The sequence below is a fragment of the Natrix helvetica genome, assembly GCF_964273705.1.
Source record: "Natrix helvetica genome assembly, chromosome: 8".
Classification (NCBI taxonomy): Eukaryota; Metazoa; Chordata; class Lepidosauria; order Squamata; family Natricidae; genus Natrix; species Natrix helvetica.
Window position 1 is genome coordinate 27,414,811 of NC_138559.1, and position 17,629 is coordinate 27,432,439.

At 46.6% G+C, this 17,629-nt stretch overlaps 1 protein-coding gene across 11 annotated transcripts in view; it reads right to left on the reverse strand.

Moving 5' to 3' along the window:
- Nucleotides 1-17,629, reverse strand: part of CADM1 (cell adhesion molecule 1) — a 199,172-nt gene that overhangs the window by 37,255 nt on the left and 144,288 nt on the right. For all 11 annotated transcript variants that reach the window (XM_081961136.1, XM_081961135.1, XM_081961132.1 and 8 more), the window contains exons 2-5: nucleotides 16,659-16,805; nucleotides 15,482-15,634; nucleotides 11,434-11,571; nucleotides 9,488-9,643 (exon numbers count right to left, since the gene is read on the reverse strand). In XM_081961136.1, coding sequence (XP_081817262.1) covers nucleotides 9,488-9,643; nucleotides 11,434-11,571; nucleotides 15,482-15,634; nucleotides 16,659-16,805 — 594 coding nt within the window. The remainder of the gene's footprint in view (nucleotides 1-9,487; nucleotides 9,644-11,433; nucleotides 11,572-15,481; nucleotides 15,635-16,658; nucleotides 16,806-17,629) is intronic.

Here is a 17,629-nt window from a genome sequence, read left to right on the forward strand (position 1 = left end):
GGCCCTTAATTGATCAGATAAGGAGTCTTCAACTCAATCCTCACAAGGAGAGGAGGATGCAAAGGAACACTGTAAATAACAGTCAACACCACGACTGAGTTATAACCAAGTGTAAGGTTTCCAATTATCCTATAAGAAAATAGCTTTGTAAGGTGTCTTAGGCATCACAGTTTGCAAATTCTATAGTATGACACACACAAGATTGAAAAAAGCTGGAGGAGAGGAAAACGTGCTACACCTTAAAAGAGTCACAAATTTATTACCGCATCAACATCTCATGCCACAAAACTCATTTTCTCTGTAACAGACTCACACAGCCCCCCCCCCCTCGGTCAGTGGTTATAATTTGAAAATGCTATTATGGAATTGACAGTATAGTTTAAGATAGATAAGTAAAAAGTAACACAACTGTAATGCAAAGCGGACACTCAATGCACACATGCACCAATACAACACAACCCACAGCTTTTCCAGAAGCAAGGAGGGGGCTGCTCTTTTGACACTATTGGAGAGCAAGTGTTGGGCTTGACTGACGCAACTATACAAAGTTGTACAATAATCTCCAGGTCAGAATGAGAGATGAGGAACGTATTTGAGCCTCTCATCATAACTTAACCCAAGTCTGAAATTCTGAACTTCCCATCTGCCTCCCCTCCCCTCCCCTCCCCACCTTTTCACCTGGGATACTTGGAGCTCCCACTAGCCACCATTGCAAGTCACACACAAAAAAGTCTTGGAAAGAACCAGGATTAGCTCTGTAATACCCAAGAATCTCCTCGCTCTGTCCTGTTCAAGAAAAGTAGGCTTGGATCCACTTGGATTGAGAAAGAAAGTCAATGCTTAAGGAAGCCCGAAAACGGAAGGAGGAAGAAAGCAAATTGGAGTAAGTGACTCTTTAGACATTTGTGGGGGGAAATGAAGGGAATCAATTAAATAAAAATCAGCTAGGACAGAGTTTCACGGATAAGAAAAGAAAACGGTGGGAGATCCACGCTGGTTTAATGAGCAATCAGTTCTCCCCCAAAACCAAGAAAAAAGACTGAGGAGGAAACCAGAGAGAAATCAGAAATGAAAGGCACCAGGAGGAGAGGAACAGGATCTTAAACTGCACATGAAAAGCAGGAAGGCAACCAGCAAAGGAGAAAAGAATAAAATAAAACAAGACAGAGAGGCATGATTATTATTGCACACTGAGTAGCTAGAGACAAGGGTTTGAAAGTGGGAAACACTGGATAAAGCAATTGTAACAGACTCACAAGAATGAAATAAGGGGAGCGGGGCCACTGTAGACAGAATTAATGGGAATAGTATAGTTTGGCGTAGCTTATTAACGGGGAAAATGGGTCAAGATGCAATTAATAATGAAAAATGAAGAGCAAAAATATAATTTAAATAGGAGTATTATTGTAGTGTTGACTGACATTGGGCTATCATTAACCACTCGGCGTCTGTGGATAACAGCAAGTATAAATTTAGTGAACCTAATAAATCAATAGTTTTGATTTTGAGATTAAAACCACACACATTCTACATAATAGGAAGAGCAGGAAGGGAAGCATCGGGGAGGGGGGGGCAGGATATCCTGTCCCTGAAAGGTTTTTTCCTTTTACAAAAATGTGGGATCAAAAGCAACAAAATCAAAGTTTTTTTTTTCTTTTTAAAAAAGGACTTAGACCAGAGATAGTAAAGATTAAGCCATCCTCCTGGAACAACAGAATTCTTAGCATGAAAAGAAATCAGAAATGGAAGAATCTCCCAGCAGGAAAGGAAAGCCACCGAGGAACTCAGAGCTGTGAAAAAAAAGAGCATGAAAAGCACTGAAAGTGGAGGCCACAGCAAGCAAAACTGAGCACCAGGGCAATCTTTTCATAAGAGAAAATCAGTTTTAATAATACATGTCATAGAATGAAAGAATTGCAGCGTTAGAAAAGATTTCAAGGATCCTCTGGTCCGAATCTCTGCAACATGGAAGAAAACCAAGTCAACCATCCGTGGCGTCCAACCTCCTCTGAAAAGCCTCCAGAGAAGCCAAAACCTCTGTAGAGAGACAGTTCAATTACTGCACAGACACCTTACCGACAAGAACATTTTCATTGTAGTTAAATGAAACCTAGGTAGTTGTAATTTCCACTCGTTATTTCTGGTCTTACTTTTGTATCCATGGAAAATAAGTCCTCTCTCTCTTTCTCTTTGGCGTCCTCGTGCCCATCTGCACCCTGAGGATGGCACTCCTGTGAGGCCTCTCTTCTCCAGACTGAACATCTGAAGGGCCTCCAGCCTTCCTGGAAGGCCACGTCCTCCGGCCCCTGGCTCCCTGATTGCGTTTAGCCAGTCAGGCATGAATCCATATTACTGCCGTGCCATCTAAACCAGACTTTAGCAGCTTGTCAATGAGAATGTCATGTGGAAACTTTGCTGATATGGAGGTAGATTATCCTACTGCCTTCCCCTTTTCCAATAAAGGCGCTCCCTTGTCAAAGGAGGAGACAAGATTTGTCTCACATGACCTACTTTTCACAAAGCCTTGCTGACTCTCAGCAATAATGGCATTATCTTCAAGATGCTTACAAATGGCCTGCTTCATTATTTGCGTTAACATCTTTCTAGGTATTGATGTTAAGTTCACTGGTTGATAATTGCAGGATTTTCTCTCTTTCTGGAAGAGGAGGTTGCGCTGGCTCTTTTCCAGCTATCTGGCGCATCCCAATTCTCCAGGTTTCCTCAAAGTTTAACAGACAGACGTCCTAAGAGCCCCTCGGTATTCTGGGGTATATTTCAACGGGGATTAAAGCAGTGGTGAAATTCAATTTTTTTTACGACTGGTTCTGTGGGTGTGGCAGGGGAAGGATACTGCAACATCTCCATTCCCTCCCCACTCCTGGGGCCAGCCAGAGGTGATATTTGCCGGTTCTCTGAACTACTCGAATTTTCCACTACCAGTTCTCCAGAACCTGTCAGAACCTGCTGAATTTCACCCCTGGCTTGGAGGAATAAACATTGACCTACTCAAAAAGATCACGTGACGCCAATTGGCCTTTCCCACTAGTCTTCAAAGGTTTAACCCATTTCTCTTATCAGGGTCTGAGAAGAAGACGGCTGTTTTCAGAGGGATGGAAATGACACACCTAAGGACCTTCACCAGGAAACAGAACAGCCCCAATTGAGATGCTCCCACAACTGAAACATTTAGGAGAAGATCCAAGGCCAAATACACTTCTATGAGCAGATGGCATGTTTTATAGCTCAAGCGACACCCCACACAGGAGGTCAATGCACGTCCTCTGAAATCAGGGAGAAGACTGCGTTTATGTCCCAGTGACCTCTGGAAATTCAGCAAACCTACCTTTCTGGGCTCCAAAGGCAGCGTGTTTGCATCTGGACACTGTGTCCAATATTTTCTTCTCTGCAACACTCAGAAGTTATGAAACACAGTCACTTAGCAATGATCAATCGGATTGAAGAAGAAATTTGGCTGATCCCGGTACTTGTGAAACCGAAGCTTGAGCAGCCCTTCCCTCCTATCTTGAGGGCAGAAGCCACTGAGCTCCCAGGCCACAACCCTTGTGCAAGGCGTGGCACTTCCAGCCCTCGGCGGGGGGGGGGGGGCAAACCCAGAGCTGCAAATCATGGAAGAGAGGAGGCAGGAGAGAAGAGACCCAAGCAGGGCAGCTGGACCTCAGCCAGACCAAAGGGGTCAATGATGGGGAGGGGACCTTAGAGCCACTTCGGGCACAGAAATGCTTTTGGGGCAGACTTGAGCCCATCATCCCCTGAAGGATGCTGGGGAGCAGAAAAACAAAGCAAATAGTTCGGCATTATTCAGAGAGTTCAGATAAAAATTGAATCCTCTTCCCTCCCAGGCAGAAAACTGTACCAATTCCCTTATTCCCTCACAAAGTAATAGATATTTCAGTCTGGAGATTAGGCCAGGATTTGCTAAATAATCTTCAAAATGCATTCTCTTCCTTGTTCTTGGGGGGAAAAACCCTGCCGACTTCTTGTTAAATTAGTTGGTTAAAGACTGCAAACCCTTCGGCATTTGCCACCAAGCGCAAGTTGCACGCACAATTTGCCTCCGTGCCAGGAAGAGAAAGTCCTCCGATCAGAGGGTGAGACCCCCTCAAGGAACAAGGCAACGTCCATCTTAGTATCAAGGAGGGTAAGGGAAACAGTCCCCTCCCCATTTTATTCCAATTAATGTGGCTTTTAAGTCCTTCTAAGATCCCAGGCCTTTGGGCTGAGGATTCGGTGTCTCTCCCCACCCCACCCCCAAATTGCCCCCTTGCCAGGCGTGGGAGCCCTGCACTACTCCTGCCTTCGCTCTTCGCTTTCCTCCCAATTCCTCTGAGAAAGGCTTATTAATGAGCTCGCAAACGAGCCCCCAACTGGGAAATGTCACAAACCAGAGAGGCTCATGCTCTAGAAATCCAAATAAGGGTACAGTCAGCTGATTGGGGGCCTTTCCTATTTACAATAACACTACTACTAATGAAGGAGCCCCTTTAAATCAGATATTCTGAAAGGGTTAACACCTCGCCGAACAAAACAGCTCATTTATTTATGTTCAGAAATCTCCAGATGATAAATTATATTGAAGTTAATCACTTCACTGCATACTGGTGCAATTAATATCTGCACTCACCAGAAGCAGGCAGATTAATAGAAACACGAGGTGCCTACATTGGTTGGCATCTTCCTTTCTTTGTTAGACATAATTGGGCACCGGGTATTCTCTTGGTATAAACAACAAACAGAGGTTACACCGCTTTCCCTGGGTGGATGTTTTCATAAGCATACAAGGAGGCAGGGCAAATATCCGGGTTCTCTTAATTATGATTCTCTTCTGCGCTTCTCCTCCTGTAGCTTTAAGGCTCTGCTGCCTCCCCCTCAACATGGCTTCACCCAAGGAGGGTAAACCCAGGAGAGACCCCGGCACACCAAACACAGGCAGAAAGGCAGCCCCTCCCTCCTCCTCCGCTTAATGATGTCTTCATCCCCTCCTCGACTGTCAATGTACATGAGTCAACCAATGCAGATAGATGCACCTCGAATGGCCCACGGTCAGGTTATAAACCCCAAGCAAGATTCTCAAATCTTCTTTCTCCAGACTTATTGAAAGGGGGAAGGAATTGATCTACCAACACCTTTGCAACTGGAGAGTTGTGCTTCAAAACCCCCAATTTATCTCTTCATTTTTATTGTGGACATTTCTTGATCCTCTTACCAACCTCTCTTTGGGGATATAGCTTTCAGGGAGCTACCAGGTACAGCTAACTGGTCAAGAACCTAAAGCTCCCTGCACTTACAATACTTGGCAACTCGCCATCCTCTTTCCCAACTCCTGAAAAGCCCCTTATCTTACCTTGGATGAACTTCGCAGAAGGATGGCTTGGCTGGGGACAGCTGTAAAGTCAGCCCTGCCGCACAGTAATTTTACCCCTGAATGTATTAATGAAATACTCTGATGGGTGTTAAAGCAAGAATAGAGATTCTGGCCCTCAATGTCTAAGTCAAGCAAGATATCCATACAATGAACGGTTGCAGGAACTGGGCTTGGCTAGTCTAGTGAAGAGAAGGACTAGGGGAGACATGATAGAAGTCTTTCAATATTTGAGGGGCTGCCACAGAGTGGAGGGGGTCAAGCTATTCTCCAAAGCTCCCGAAGGCCAGACAAGGAATAATGAATGGAAACTGAACAAAGAGAGATTCAACCTGGGAATAAGGAGAAATTTTCGGACAGTGAAAACAATCAACCCATGGAACAGAAGTTACATTCAGAAGTTGGGGGAGCTTCATCACTGGAGGCTTTCAAGAAGAGACTGGACTGCTATCTGTCGGAAACAGTGTAGAGTCTCCTGCTTGGGCGTGGGGTTGGACTAGATGACCCTACAAGGATTGGGGCTCATATTTAGTTTTAATTCTTCCACTTTAATCCTTTTCTTTGACAGGCCAAATTCCTCATCCAGAGGTCCTGCATGATGATTTTTTTTGAATTTCTAAAGCAGTAAGGTTACTTCCAATGAAGCCACGTATGGCTTAGACCAAACTCTTAGAAATGCCATCGTATAAAAAAGGCTCTGCCTGATGTAAAATGTAGCTTCCTGCCTGAACAATCTCTGCACTAATTCAAAGCCTCCTTTCTCTCCCCTCTTGTGTGTAGGAGTCACAAATACCTTTAACAACTTGCTCCACACTTCAAAATAGGAACTGTGAGGAAGAGGACCATAACCCTCGCTTGTTGTCCAAAATGCCTCTCGCTTTGCCATCTAATTTGATTATTGTCCTCATCACCCCAATATTCCAGCAACTCTTAGCTAGAAGTGCTGGGAGAAGGCATCAGCCCACCACTCCCTACTCATTCAAACCCCTTTACAGCTGTAGGACAGAAGAGAGGCTGAACATGCTCCAAGGAAGAATATCCTTTGGTCCAACAAGAGGCTTCCTACATGCATAAATATGAGCCCAAGGCTAGCCTGATCAGACTTCTTCTAGACACAAGCAGAGATTCCAGTTGTTATATGCCACAAGCCAACTTATTTGGATGTGTGGCAATGATGTTTGTGCAAACCACAGTTCACCACATTGAAGTTAATTGCTTAGGAAGCTTCCGTTATTCTTCATTCATGTGTGAAAAGTTGCCTTTTGCTCATGCCCATATAAACCTTCCTCTGTGGCACTACGTGGATTTCAAGTTAATGCTCTCCTTTTAAGAACTTGTCCAGAATCTTTTGCTCAAGGTGAAGGGCTCCCAAACGCCAGCCTCATCTACCCTGCAGCCAGTCCCAAAGACTTGTCATTTTCACTCCTCCTTCCATTTCGCTGTAATGCTAACACGCAGCTGTCTATTCAAGCCTTCGAGCAAACACGAATTAGCTCACAGCCTTGAAAAAAGCTCCATAGATAATTTGAATTTCACCTACTAATTCCTTCCTTTATATTACAAGCTGCTACCTTCTGACTTCTATCTTCTACTAAGTACGCCCAAGTGAAAAAATAATGGGCTGTGACTGTGCATTCAGTGGTTCAGGGAAAGAGGATGGCAGGATCAGCTCATACCTGGGCCAGGCAGGGAGAACCGAGATGCAGGACCTTCCGTGTCCTCTTCCACCAGGTCTCTCTCTCCAGCTGCCAATTGGGAAGCAGAAGCTTGGATGCAGCCCCACACGCCAATGTTAAAGAGTCCCTCCCGGCTTGGCGTTTTGGGCTCCCCATGCATGGCAAAAACAGGATGGTCATCTAACAGGTATGAAGTGGTAACAGTGAGCCAGCTCTAGGCTCTGATTGCAAATGCCAGAGCCCGGCAATCTTTTGGGAATGGGTCATCGTTGGCCTGGTATTTACAAAGTGTTGCTTTCCGAGCAGCTGCGAGGGGGGTGTAGTAATCTGGACTTCAAGCAACAGACAAGTGGGCTCTGCTTCTCTTCAAGCTGCTGTGGCATCAGGATGCCAAGAGAGAAGCAGGTAAGGTTTGGCTTAGGTAAGAGAGACAAATTAGGGAGAAGATACTACACTCTTCAACTGCCACCATTTTTTTCATAATCCAAGACATCTTTGACCTCAGAAATGTTCTGATTAGATCCCTGTAAATAAATAACTGCATGGCCATGACACTTTTGCTCATTACTCTTTGAGACGGAGCCCCTGGAGTTCTCCCGCGCGGTTCTCCCTGGTGCTGGAAGGACGGAGGTCCTGACCATTTTCCAAGGAAGCTCCACTCTGCGTACCAACACGTGTGTGTAACTACCTGGGAAAGCTCCTCCGATCAGACCTAGCAAAGGTGCTAATATGTTATTAAAGTTAATGGGGCTCTACCAGAAATGCTAATGGACAGAACGTTTGCATAAATGAATTACACATTAGCACACTGACTAGGCAGCCACAACTTGCCAATTTAGGTAATATCTGATGGTGGGTTTTTTTCCCCCCATTATAGGGATGTTCCTTCCCCAATACTTTGGGGTGATATGAAAATTGTAAGCAAAATGCTCATAATGGAACAACATAATGAAGCAGGAGAAATAAATTAACACGGGGGAGGGTTCTTTGTGTAACGTTATGGTTGAGTTGCAGACACAAAAGGCAGCCATCGCCCTGCTGTAGTTCTGGATCTGTGATTATATTGGCGGGCTGCTTAAGCCACAGATCCTTCCATGCTTTGTATGACACTGCATCTGAATGAATTCAGATGGGATGGGGGCGCCTGCCAACTCCCAGGATGCTACTCAGGGCTGCCACGGTCCTGGGCAATATTTCAAGGTAAGCAGGAAAAGGAAGCACAGGTAGGGCCCAGATCTTTTCTGCCACCCTCTGGTCCTCTAACTGCCTGAAATAGGAAGCCACAGCTTAGTGCCAAGCCAGTAATTTAACTTTGTGGATTTACCGAAAGTTATCCTCTAATAACAATATTTATAGCAGGGGTCCCCAAACATGGCAACTTTAAGACTTGTTGGACTTCAACTCCCAGCTATGCTGGCTGGAGCATTCTGGGAGTTAAAGTCCACAAGTCTTCAAGTTGCCAAGTTTGAAGACCTCTGATCTAAGTGGCAAAATTGCAGAGGAAGGGATTACAAGAGAGTAAGTTATGCTGGCTGGAGAATTCTGGGAGTTGAAGTCCACAAGTCTTAAAGTTGCCAAGTTTGAAGACCTCTGATACATGGCTATGCAGCATTTCAGCATCAAGCAATATTGCCAGCCAAAGATTCAGGGGGAAAAACAGAATAAATGGGAAAAGCAGTTGGTTGGAGAAGCGTGAACCACCAAGGAGCCAGGCCAATGTTGACAAGGGACCCTGGAAGGGCTGCTGTAAGTGATATTTCAACATCATTTGACGGTGAACCTGAACTCGTTGCTGCTCGATTTCTGAAGTGGCCCAGAACGGCCAGCTCAAAGGTTACTGGCCACTGTTAAGATGATAATTGAACTTCAGGAGGAGGTTCATTCAACACAGATTTAACGGAGCCCAAGGCCAACATTGTGGTCTTTGAGATATAATGAGGAACTGAGAAGGCACAATAGCCAGAGGACCAGAAGGTCACAGGAATCATATCCCATCATAACTGGAGGACCTCTACTACAAGAAGATTCTTCTTCAACATGCACTTCAAGATTGTGAGGCTTTGTGGAAATCCATAACTATACTGAACCTCTGGTCTTACTTAAGCTGATATCCTCCAGATGTTGCTGGACTGAACCTCTCATAGATTCTAGCCGATGTGGACCTATGGCTAGGATTTATGGAAAGTGTAGTCCCAAAGTATCTGGAAGGTGCCAGTTCATGAACGTCAGATGTCTGTATTAAAACAACAGGCAGATTTGTGTGATTCGCCCAAGAGTGAACAGCAGAACTTTTTCAAAAGAGACATCCATAAAAAAAGAACTGCAGGAAAAGCATTAAGCTAACATTCAATACTCTAAATATCCAATTTAAGAAAGCCAGACATAAACAGCATAGGCATAAGAGTGAAGAGCTTGTGATCATGGTACTCACACATTACATCAAGGTAGTACTTGGTCTGCAAGTCTTTAACGGCAGGGTGGTCTACCTGACAGACAACGGGGACCCCATCATCCTCCCGCTTGACCTTTAGCAAGAGCTGGCTGGTCACCGTGTACATGTCTGACCACTGCTCCACTTCTGATTTGCCTGCAGAACAGGAGAGAGCAGGGAGACGAGAGAGAAGGTCAGGCATGAACGACCACACGTGGCCACCTCACTGCCTGCTGTGCTCCTCTATTACCTAGTTGGATCTCACAACTACCCTGGAATTTCCCAGGGTTTGTAATTGGGAGGGGGAAAAAATCCCACTGGGGCATGTGTTCCTTCTGTCTTTGGAGCCCTGAAGTCTCAAAACATCTCCTGATCTTCCACCTCTCATGCTGATGTCCCTTTTGGCACATCCTAAAGATGCAGACAGCCAAATCAGTTGCCATGGGGTAGACCCTACTCCACTGGAAGCATTTTGCCCACTTGCCTGAGTGGAGACTTGAATGAAGGGGAGAGAAAAGGCTGCATTCCGAGGTTGTGAAGCCCCCCTACCAGCAAAATGAAGACAGCCACCTCGTGCTCTTCCTGGCTCCCGGATTCAAAGGGAAGGGAGACCCCACCTTCGCCTCGTGTTATTAAACATAAGATCTGCAACCCTCAACCGCCAGGATTAGGATTCCAGGATGTCTTCCAAACACTCAAGTCAACGGAGCCAAAAATCCTCTACCCTCTTCCTCTGATGCCACTGCCAAAAGCCGTCATCAATAATTAAGAGGGAAAGTGACTCCCTGGATTTGCATAATTAAAAGTAGTAATTAAAATATTTAAGCACGGGTACTATTGAAGACCAGAAAAATGTGGTGGCAGCGGGTGGAAACGGAGACACCCCACAGGGCTCCCTGCACAAAGGAAGGGGAAGGAGAAGGGCAGAACATGAGGAGGGCTGTGATGAAGGGAGGGGAGGGTGATGTGGGAAGTGCCACTGGCTGCCTCCTGGTCTGGAAGGGGCTGCCGCACCGTCTGGGAGGCAAAATCAACAGAAAAGTCTAATGAGAACATCTGCACCCCTTGCATGGTGACCGTGGGCTGCTATGCTCGCTCGGTAAAGGTTTAGCGGGGAGACCAGTGAAGGCCACGTTCAGTAGATGTTCTCCTGGTCAAAGCCAACGCATGTTTTGCTTGATGGGCACGGGAGCATCTGCTTAGTCCTTGATGCCACTCTTGTGGTGAAAATCTGCCTGCTTTCAGGGATGAGGTGGCTCTTCTCAACTACAGTGCTGGCAGGGAGGGTGAGGTGCCCCACTGAGATAGCCAGGCCTTTGCAGCATGGCATGGTAGTTATGGCTCAGTTACACAGCTGAAACATTTGTGAAGTCTTCCGCTGAGTAAGAAGAATGGGATGGAAGACAATGCAAATAGGTAAAATGTGAGGGGGGGGGGGTCAAACTCTGAAGGACCCGGTGAGGGCAAGGGTTGTACCTTGCTTCCCAGTGCTGGCTGCCCATCTATAAGAAACTACAAATGTGACCCAGGACTTTAGAAGGAGATGGAATGGGGTGTCCTCTGTCAGGGGCCAAGGGGTCTATAGTAAAGCTGACAGACAAAGCACCCCATCTTTTCTCCTAGGAGGAACTTGTGGGGAGAGCTGGGGAGAGGCTTTCTGCTGGTTCTGGATAGGTTGCATTGGTGGCTCAAGAACATATTGGGTGAGCTGCCTAATTCCAGGTTCTGAGTTGTTCTCGGGTATTTTGATTGTTGGCTCTCAAGTAGGAAGCTCATAATATGAGTCAATCCTGCATTCCCTGCAGAGTAAAACCAAGGCCATCAGCAGAAGCCACACCAGGCCTGGTCTCTACACCTGAGATCAGATCACCCCTCATCTTCATCCTCCCAAGGCACCTCTAAATCTACACCATTACGCTGATGGGTGGAGGAGGGGGTGGATCTACCAAAGAGCTCCTTGCTGCCTTTGAACCATTTGAGCATCGTGGCTGGCCGGCTGGCCATGGACGTGCAGTTCAGCTCAATCTCCTCTCCTTCCACCGCGGTGTCCTTCTGGGATTCAATCCTCAGGTTACGTGGTGGGACTGGAAGGAAACAGGTCAAAAACACAAAAGGGGACAATCTCAGTGACTTGCAATCCAACAAGGCACCATCAAGAAACCTTACCAGGATTTTAACATCAAAGCTGCTCTTACCTGCATTTCCAGACCGCCTTCCTGTTCTTTGGCATCTCTGAAGTATCAATTCTCCAATTTTTACTACCCCCAAATAATGAACGACATTACATATACTAGTGCAGGGGTGTCCAAACTTGGGAACTTTAAGACTTGTGGACTTCAACTGTGGAATTCTGGGAGTTGAAGTCCACAAGTCTTAAAGTTCCCAAGTTTGGACACCCCTGCTCTAGTGGGGCGAAGAAGGCTAACTAAGAGTAGAAGCATGATTTCTCTCCTTAAAAAAACCCACCCCAGAATGAACCCAGAAGTTAATTTTAATTTTGTGTCTGTCTCTATGGATGCAATGACATAATGTCTTAATAATTAAAAAGGGATAGACAAAAAAACAAACCACAAGACTGAGCTGGATAACTTTCCTATATTGGATTTACAAAAGGGACTTGTTAAAGCTTTGAAGAATTTTGTGAGAAGGGACAAAGAAGAAATGAAAAGAAATCAAATTCTAGGACGTTATTTGAAGGGACTAAAGATCAAGATTGTTAAAAGTAAAACGAAGGACTTTAAAGTTGGTTTTTTTGATCAGTTGAAATAGGTATGTTGTTTTCTCTGGTAACCTTAATGGACTTTGCTGATCAGGACTGCAGATGAGACTTTAAGGATTCGTTTACAGATAAGAGGTAAGATTTGGGAGGAAAAGAAGGTGTTTTTTAGAGAAGGTGGTAAGTTTTTACACTTGTGATGAAGGGGAAAGTCATTTCCTTATATATTTCTTTTATTTTTCTTTACTATATTTTCACTTTTCTGTTTTTTTCTCCCCCTTTTGGCACTTCCTAGTTTTTGTTCCTTTAATTTTTTTAATATTAGTTTTATCTCTTTAATAGTAAATCTTAATAAAATGGCTATTTAAAAAACCTGGAACTTCAGAAATGTCCCCCACCTTGTAAATGGCAAAGAGAGATCACACAGATGCCCAGAGGAGCCCTTATGGCATCAGAAAACCATTTTTTTTTAAGAGGGAAGCTGTTTCTCCTTCCTCTTCAAGCCCACATATTAGTGACTCTCAAAGCCGAAGGGATGAAACAAATCCAGCCGCGTCTTGAACGGAGGATAATCTGAGGCATAACTGGAGAACCGTGAACCAACTAAAACATCTGCAAGGCGCCTCCCGATCCCTTAGAGGAGGAGGGGGAGAGAAAGAGAAAGGGGGAGGGGAGGGGAGGGACGGAAGAGCTGGGCGGCTTCTACTTTTTAATCAGTGATCCTGACATTAGGAGATGATTGCTGGCATTTAACAAAGCTCTGAAACAAAGATTTAAATTCATGTTGTTGCGAATAAGTGGCTTTTTTGGTTCTGATTTGTTCTGAGGATGCTGTTGAGTGATTCAGCTGGGAAAAACAGGGTGGGGTTGTTGTTTCCCAGCTGAGGAGCAAGGATATTCCGAAAATCATCCGGGGGTTCGAAAAAAGTGAAAGGAGGAAAAAGATGGTACCCGACACCTTCCAGGCTGGGTAAGGAGGCATCTCGCAGCAGTCGCTTCTCCCCGGTTCTCCCAAGAAATGCCAGCGCTATTCACGGTGTGTGTGGATGTGTGTCAGTGGTGGGATTCAAAATGTTTTACTACCGGTTCTGTGGGCGTGGCTTGGTGGGCGTGGCTTGGTGGGCGTGGCAGGGGAAGGTTGCTGCAAAATCCCCATTCCCTCCTGATCAGCTGGGACTCAACTCAGGAGGCAGAGGATAGATGTGGGCGGGGCCAGCCAGAGGTTCTCCCAACTACTCAAAATGTCCACTACCGGTTCTCCAGAACTGGTCAGAACCTGCTGAACTCCACCTCTGGTGTGTGTATGTGTGCGCGCGCGCACATGCTCAGCATGGAGGCATCCCAGGAGACAACCTGCCTTGTTGGGTCCAGGAAGGGGAAGGAGCCCCGGAGGAAAAGCACAGCCCTTCCCAGTTCTTCAGTCTGATCCAGGCAGGGAAAGGAGGATGGCCATGAAGCCACCCAGGAAGCAATTCTCCAAGCTTAAGGTGGCCCAATTTGAGATTCACACTGCAGGCTAATTTTAAGATCTCATAATATACTCTCGAACTAATAACCGAACCTCATGAAATGCAGAGGGAGAGGAGAACCCCTGCAAGTAATCAACGAGAGCAATCTCACTTGGAGATTTCTCACTGCAATTCAAGCTCCCTCATTACCAGGAGCGTCAGAGGCTGCCATAATCAGAAGCCGGGGCTCTTGCGGAATTCGTTAACCAGCATTGATGGATCTGCTCAGCCCATGGCTACTTTTAGGGAATGACGAGGAACCGGAGGACAGACTGGAAACACCAGTTCCCCAGCTGGCTTGCTGGCAAATGGTGGGCTAGACTTACTTAGCCCAACAGAAAAGGAGGCGGGGAGGTGCTGGGAGATGGCATGGGATGGGCTAAAGCCTGTAGAGGCAAGAGCATGGAAGATACATGCTCCTTCAGAGAAGACTTGGCCCAATGGCAGAATTGACCCCTCTGCTCAAAGAAAAGAACATAAATACTTTTGTTTCCACATGGAAACCGCTTCTGAACTTCATGCTTGATGTGGAAAAGAATGAAACTTTGATTCTTGGTTTCACAGATAGACTGATCAGTTTTTGTAGAAATGACCAGTTCATACTATTGTGGGAAAACAAAAAGCTGTGATTTGTTGTTAATGCCTTATTTTACTGCACCAGAGGGTCGGAAGTCAATATTTCTTTTTCTACCCTTCCTAACTTTCCCTCCCCCTCCTTTTCCCTTCCCCCTACACGGTCCTCTTATTTGCTTTTGCATTTTGTATTTTATAATGCCTTATAACCTAATAAAAGACTTGGTGTGCACCATTAAATGGCGCAGACTTTCAGGTTGAAGGAGAATGTGTTTTGTCTTCATTTTCTCTTGATCCTGGCCCTAAATTATACTTCAGTTGCTTCTTCAGTTTCAACTTTAGTCACATCCATCCTAACCCCCAGATAATGGGGACATGGCAGTGGTGAAATTCAATTTTTTTTACTACCGGTTCTGTGGGCGTGGCTTGGTGATGGCCTCCTGTGACTGATTGGTTGTGGCCAACTCAATGTCACTCATGGCCACGCCCATTCAGCCACATGCCGCACCACCACCACCAAGCCTTGCCCACAGAACCCGGTAGAAAAAAAAGGGGTGTATGAGTCCATTCACAGTGCAGCTGCTGCTCCCTTTATGGTCCCCCTGGACCCCTCCCTCCTGGGGGTCAAAGTACCTTAGAGGGACAGGCTGCAGCAGCTCTGATGTGAATGGAGGGAGAAATGTTTGGATTGTCTCTGCCACAAAATTCAATGTTAAATGCAGCTGAGACAATCCGAACATTTCTCCCTCCGTTCACAGCAGAGGTGCTGCTGCTCCCTTTATGGTCCCTTCGAGGCCCCACCCTCACAGGGACTACCTTAAAGGGACAGGCTGCAGCAGCTCTGCCGTGAATGGAGGGAGAAACGTTCGGATTGGGTGGGTGGGTCGAGTGGCCAGAAGGGCCGAGCAAGCAGCCGGAAGAGGTGAGCAGCGACCGGGTGACCAGGCAGGGGTGAGCGGGACCACCAGGCATTTTTGCCACTGGTTCGGAGAACTGATGACAATCGTCCCCTGCCAGTTCAGCCAAACTGGGCCGAACTGGGAGGATTTTACCCCTGGGACACGGACTTCATTGTACGATGTAAACCGTGAGGATGTATTTCAAAGTTGTGGAATGGATGCCCCGTACCTCCCCTGCTTTCTCCAACCTGCCTCCTGAGGCCTCCAAAGGAGCAGGGGATGGAGATGGGACTCTTACCGAGCACCGTAATGGTCATGTAGTACTCTTGTGGGGGGTCTGTGTAGAGCTGGCAGAAGTATCTTCCCTCATCCGAAATGGAGACGTTGGTCAGTGAGACTCTGAGCTCGCTGCTAGAGAAGTTCACTAACTGAAACCTGCTGTCCTTCAAGGCTGCAGAAGGAAGAGACAATGGGAATCAGGCCGAGAGCAGACAAAAGAACCACAGAGCTCAAAGGCTTTCGACTGGCAAAAGCAACTGTTCCCTCTTCCCTCCATCCTCTCATTTTCTATTGTTCCGCTGCAATTTGGATTTAACCAGCAGGCTTCCTTGCCAATCAAGATAAATAAACAAATGCCCCTTAACAAGTACTTGTAATTACTTCCTCCAGCTTATCCCCCCTCTCACTCTGCTTGTTTAGCACACAAATAGGTTAGTAAATTGGCTGCCCAGGGTGGGGTGGGGTGGTCCTTTGCTGGCTGGGCCACCTACAAACTGCAAGCAAGGCACAATAGCACTTGGGCTCACAGGCTGCTCCATAGTGCTTTGCGGCACTCTCTGAGCAGTTTACAGGGTCTGCATATTGCCCCCAGCTATCTGGATCCTAATTTTACCAACCTCAGAAGGATGGGAGGCTGACAGAACCATCAGAATCAGAACCAGAACAGAGCTGGAAGAACCGTGGAGGCCTTCCAGTCCAACCCCCTGCTCAAGCAGGAAACCCTCTTCTATTTCAGACAGTCTCTTCTTAAAAACCTCCAGTGATGGAGCTCCACAACTTCTGGTGGCCAGCTGTTCCACTGGTTAATTATTCTCATTGTTAGGAAGTTTCTCCTCAATTCCAGGTTGCTTCTCTTTTTGGTTAGTTTCCAACCATTGTTTCTTGTCTTGCCTTCTGTTGCCCTTAGTCCTTCTTTTCTGTAGACTAGCCATACCTTTGGCTGGTCAGGATTGAGCTCCAGGCTGTGGGCAGAGTTAGCCTGCCATACTGCATTCTAACCACTGTCCCACCAAGCCACAAGAAGATGACAAAACCTGTGGCATTTAATCCATCAACCTCAGCAAAAGAAAAAGGGTGCCAACTGCCCTAGAAGGCTGATCTGGGCAGCCAAAGGGGGAGAGAAGCATCCCTGGCCTCCCAAATCCTTCCCCCAAACATGGAGTCAAAAGGTTGGCCTCTGCTGGCCTCAAACTCACGTCTGAAGTCTCTGAAATAAATAGTTTGCCTGTTGGGATTCAAGAGCTGAATCACGGAGTCGTCGCTGTTTTTGACTCTGCAGCTGATGGTGGCCACCTCTCCCTCCACCACGGTTACGTCCTCTGTCACCAGGTTCTGCCCATCCCCTGGAGAGGTGGAAGAGAAAGAAAAGCAGGCGTCAACCTTGGCAGGCGTGGCTTTCTTGCCCAGCCCCTCACGGGGAGCAGGGCTGGCTGGGGCTCTTGGCTGGGCCCGGTGTTTGTGTCCCAAGACTAAGGTTCATCAGCACACGGTGTGCAAAGGCAGGTGGTCATCACAGAGATTCCCAGCAAAGGGGAATCACATTACCTGTGAACTGAAGGTTGGTGCATGAAGTCCTTGTTCAGAATATTTTATCTCAAGGAAGGTTTTTCCCTGATTTGCTGTTCAGGTGGACGGCACCTGCCTTACCTCTCTGCAGCTAATCCCCCCTCCCCCTGCCCGTCTCCTCAAACAAAACCCGGAGAATTAGTGCGGCAAATGAGGCTCTTCGGTTAAGAATTGTCCACACTCAGGCTGGAAATGGCTGGCAGTACAGGCATAATTATGTCATTATATTCTTAAAAATTTATATCTCACATCACCCCCTGTGCAAACCCATTTCAAACAAACACCGGCGTGCAATCAATAAAAAACCACACAGATTAAGCCCATATTCATTCGGAAGAATGGGGGAGGGCAAGGGAGGAAAACAAGAAGAAAACCATTTAATGCAGATTGGGGGTGGGGGTGGGGGAGGGGGGGTTAAAAGAGAAATCAAAAACACATCACTCAGTGCTGCACAGTGTGTGTGTGTGTGTGTTGTTGGGCACCAGAGCAGAGCATCTGACTGTCCTGGATTTTCACAATTAAGCAGTGAGTTGGGCTGTGGCTTACAAACAACAATTCCAACTGCACAGACTGAAGCCCTTTCAACCCCCATGCAGGAAGG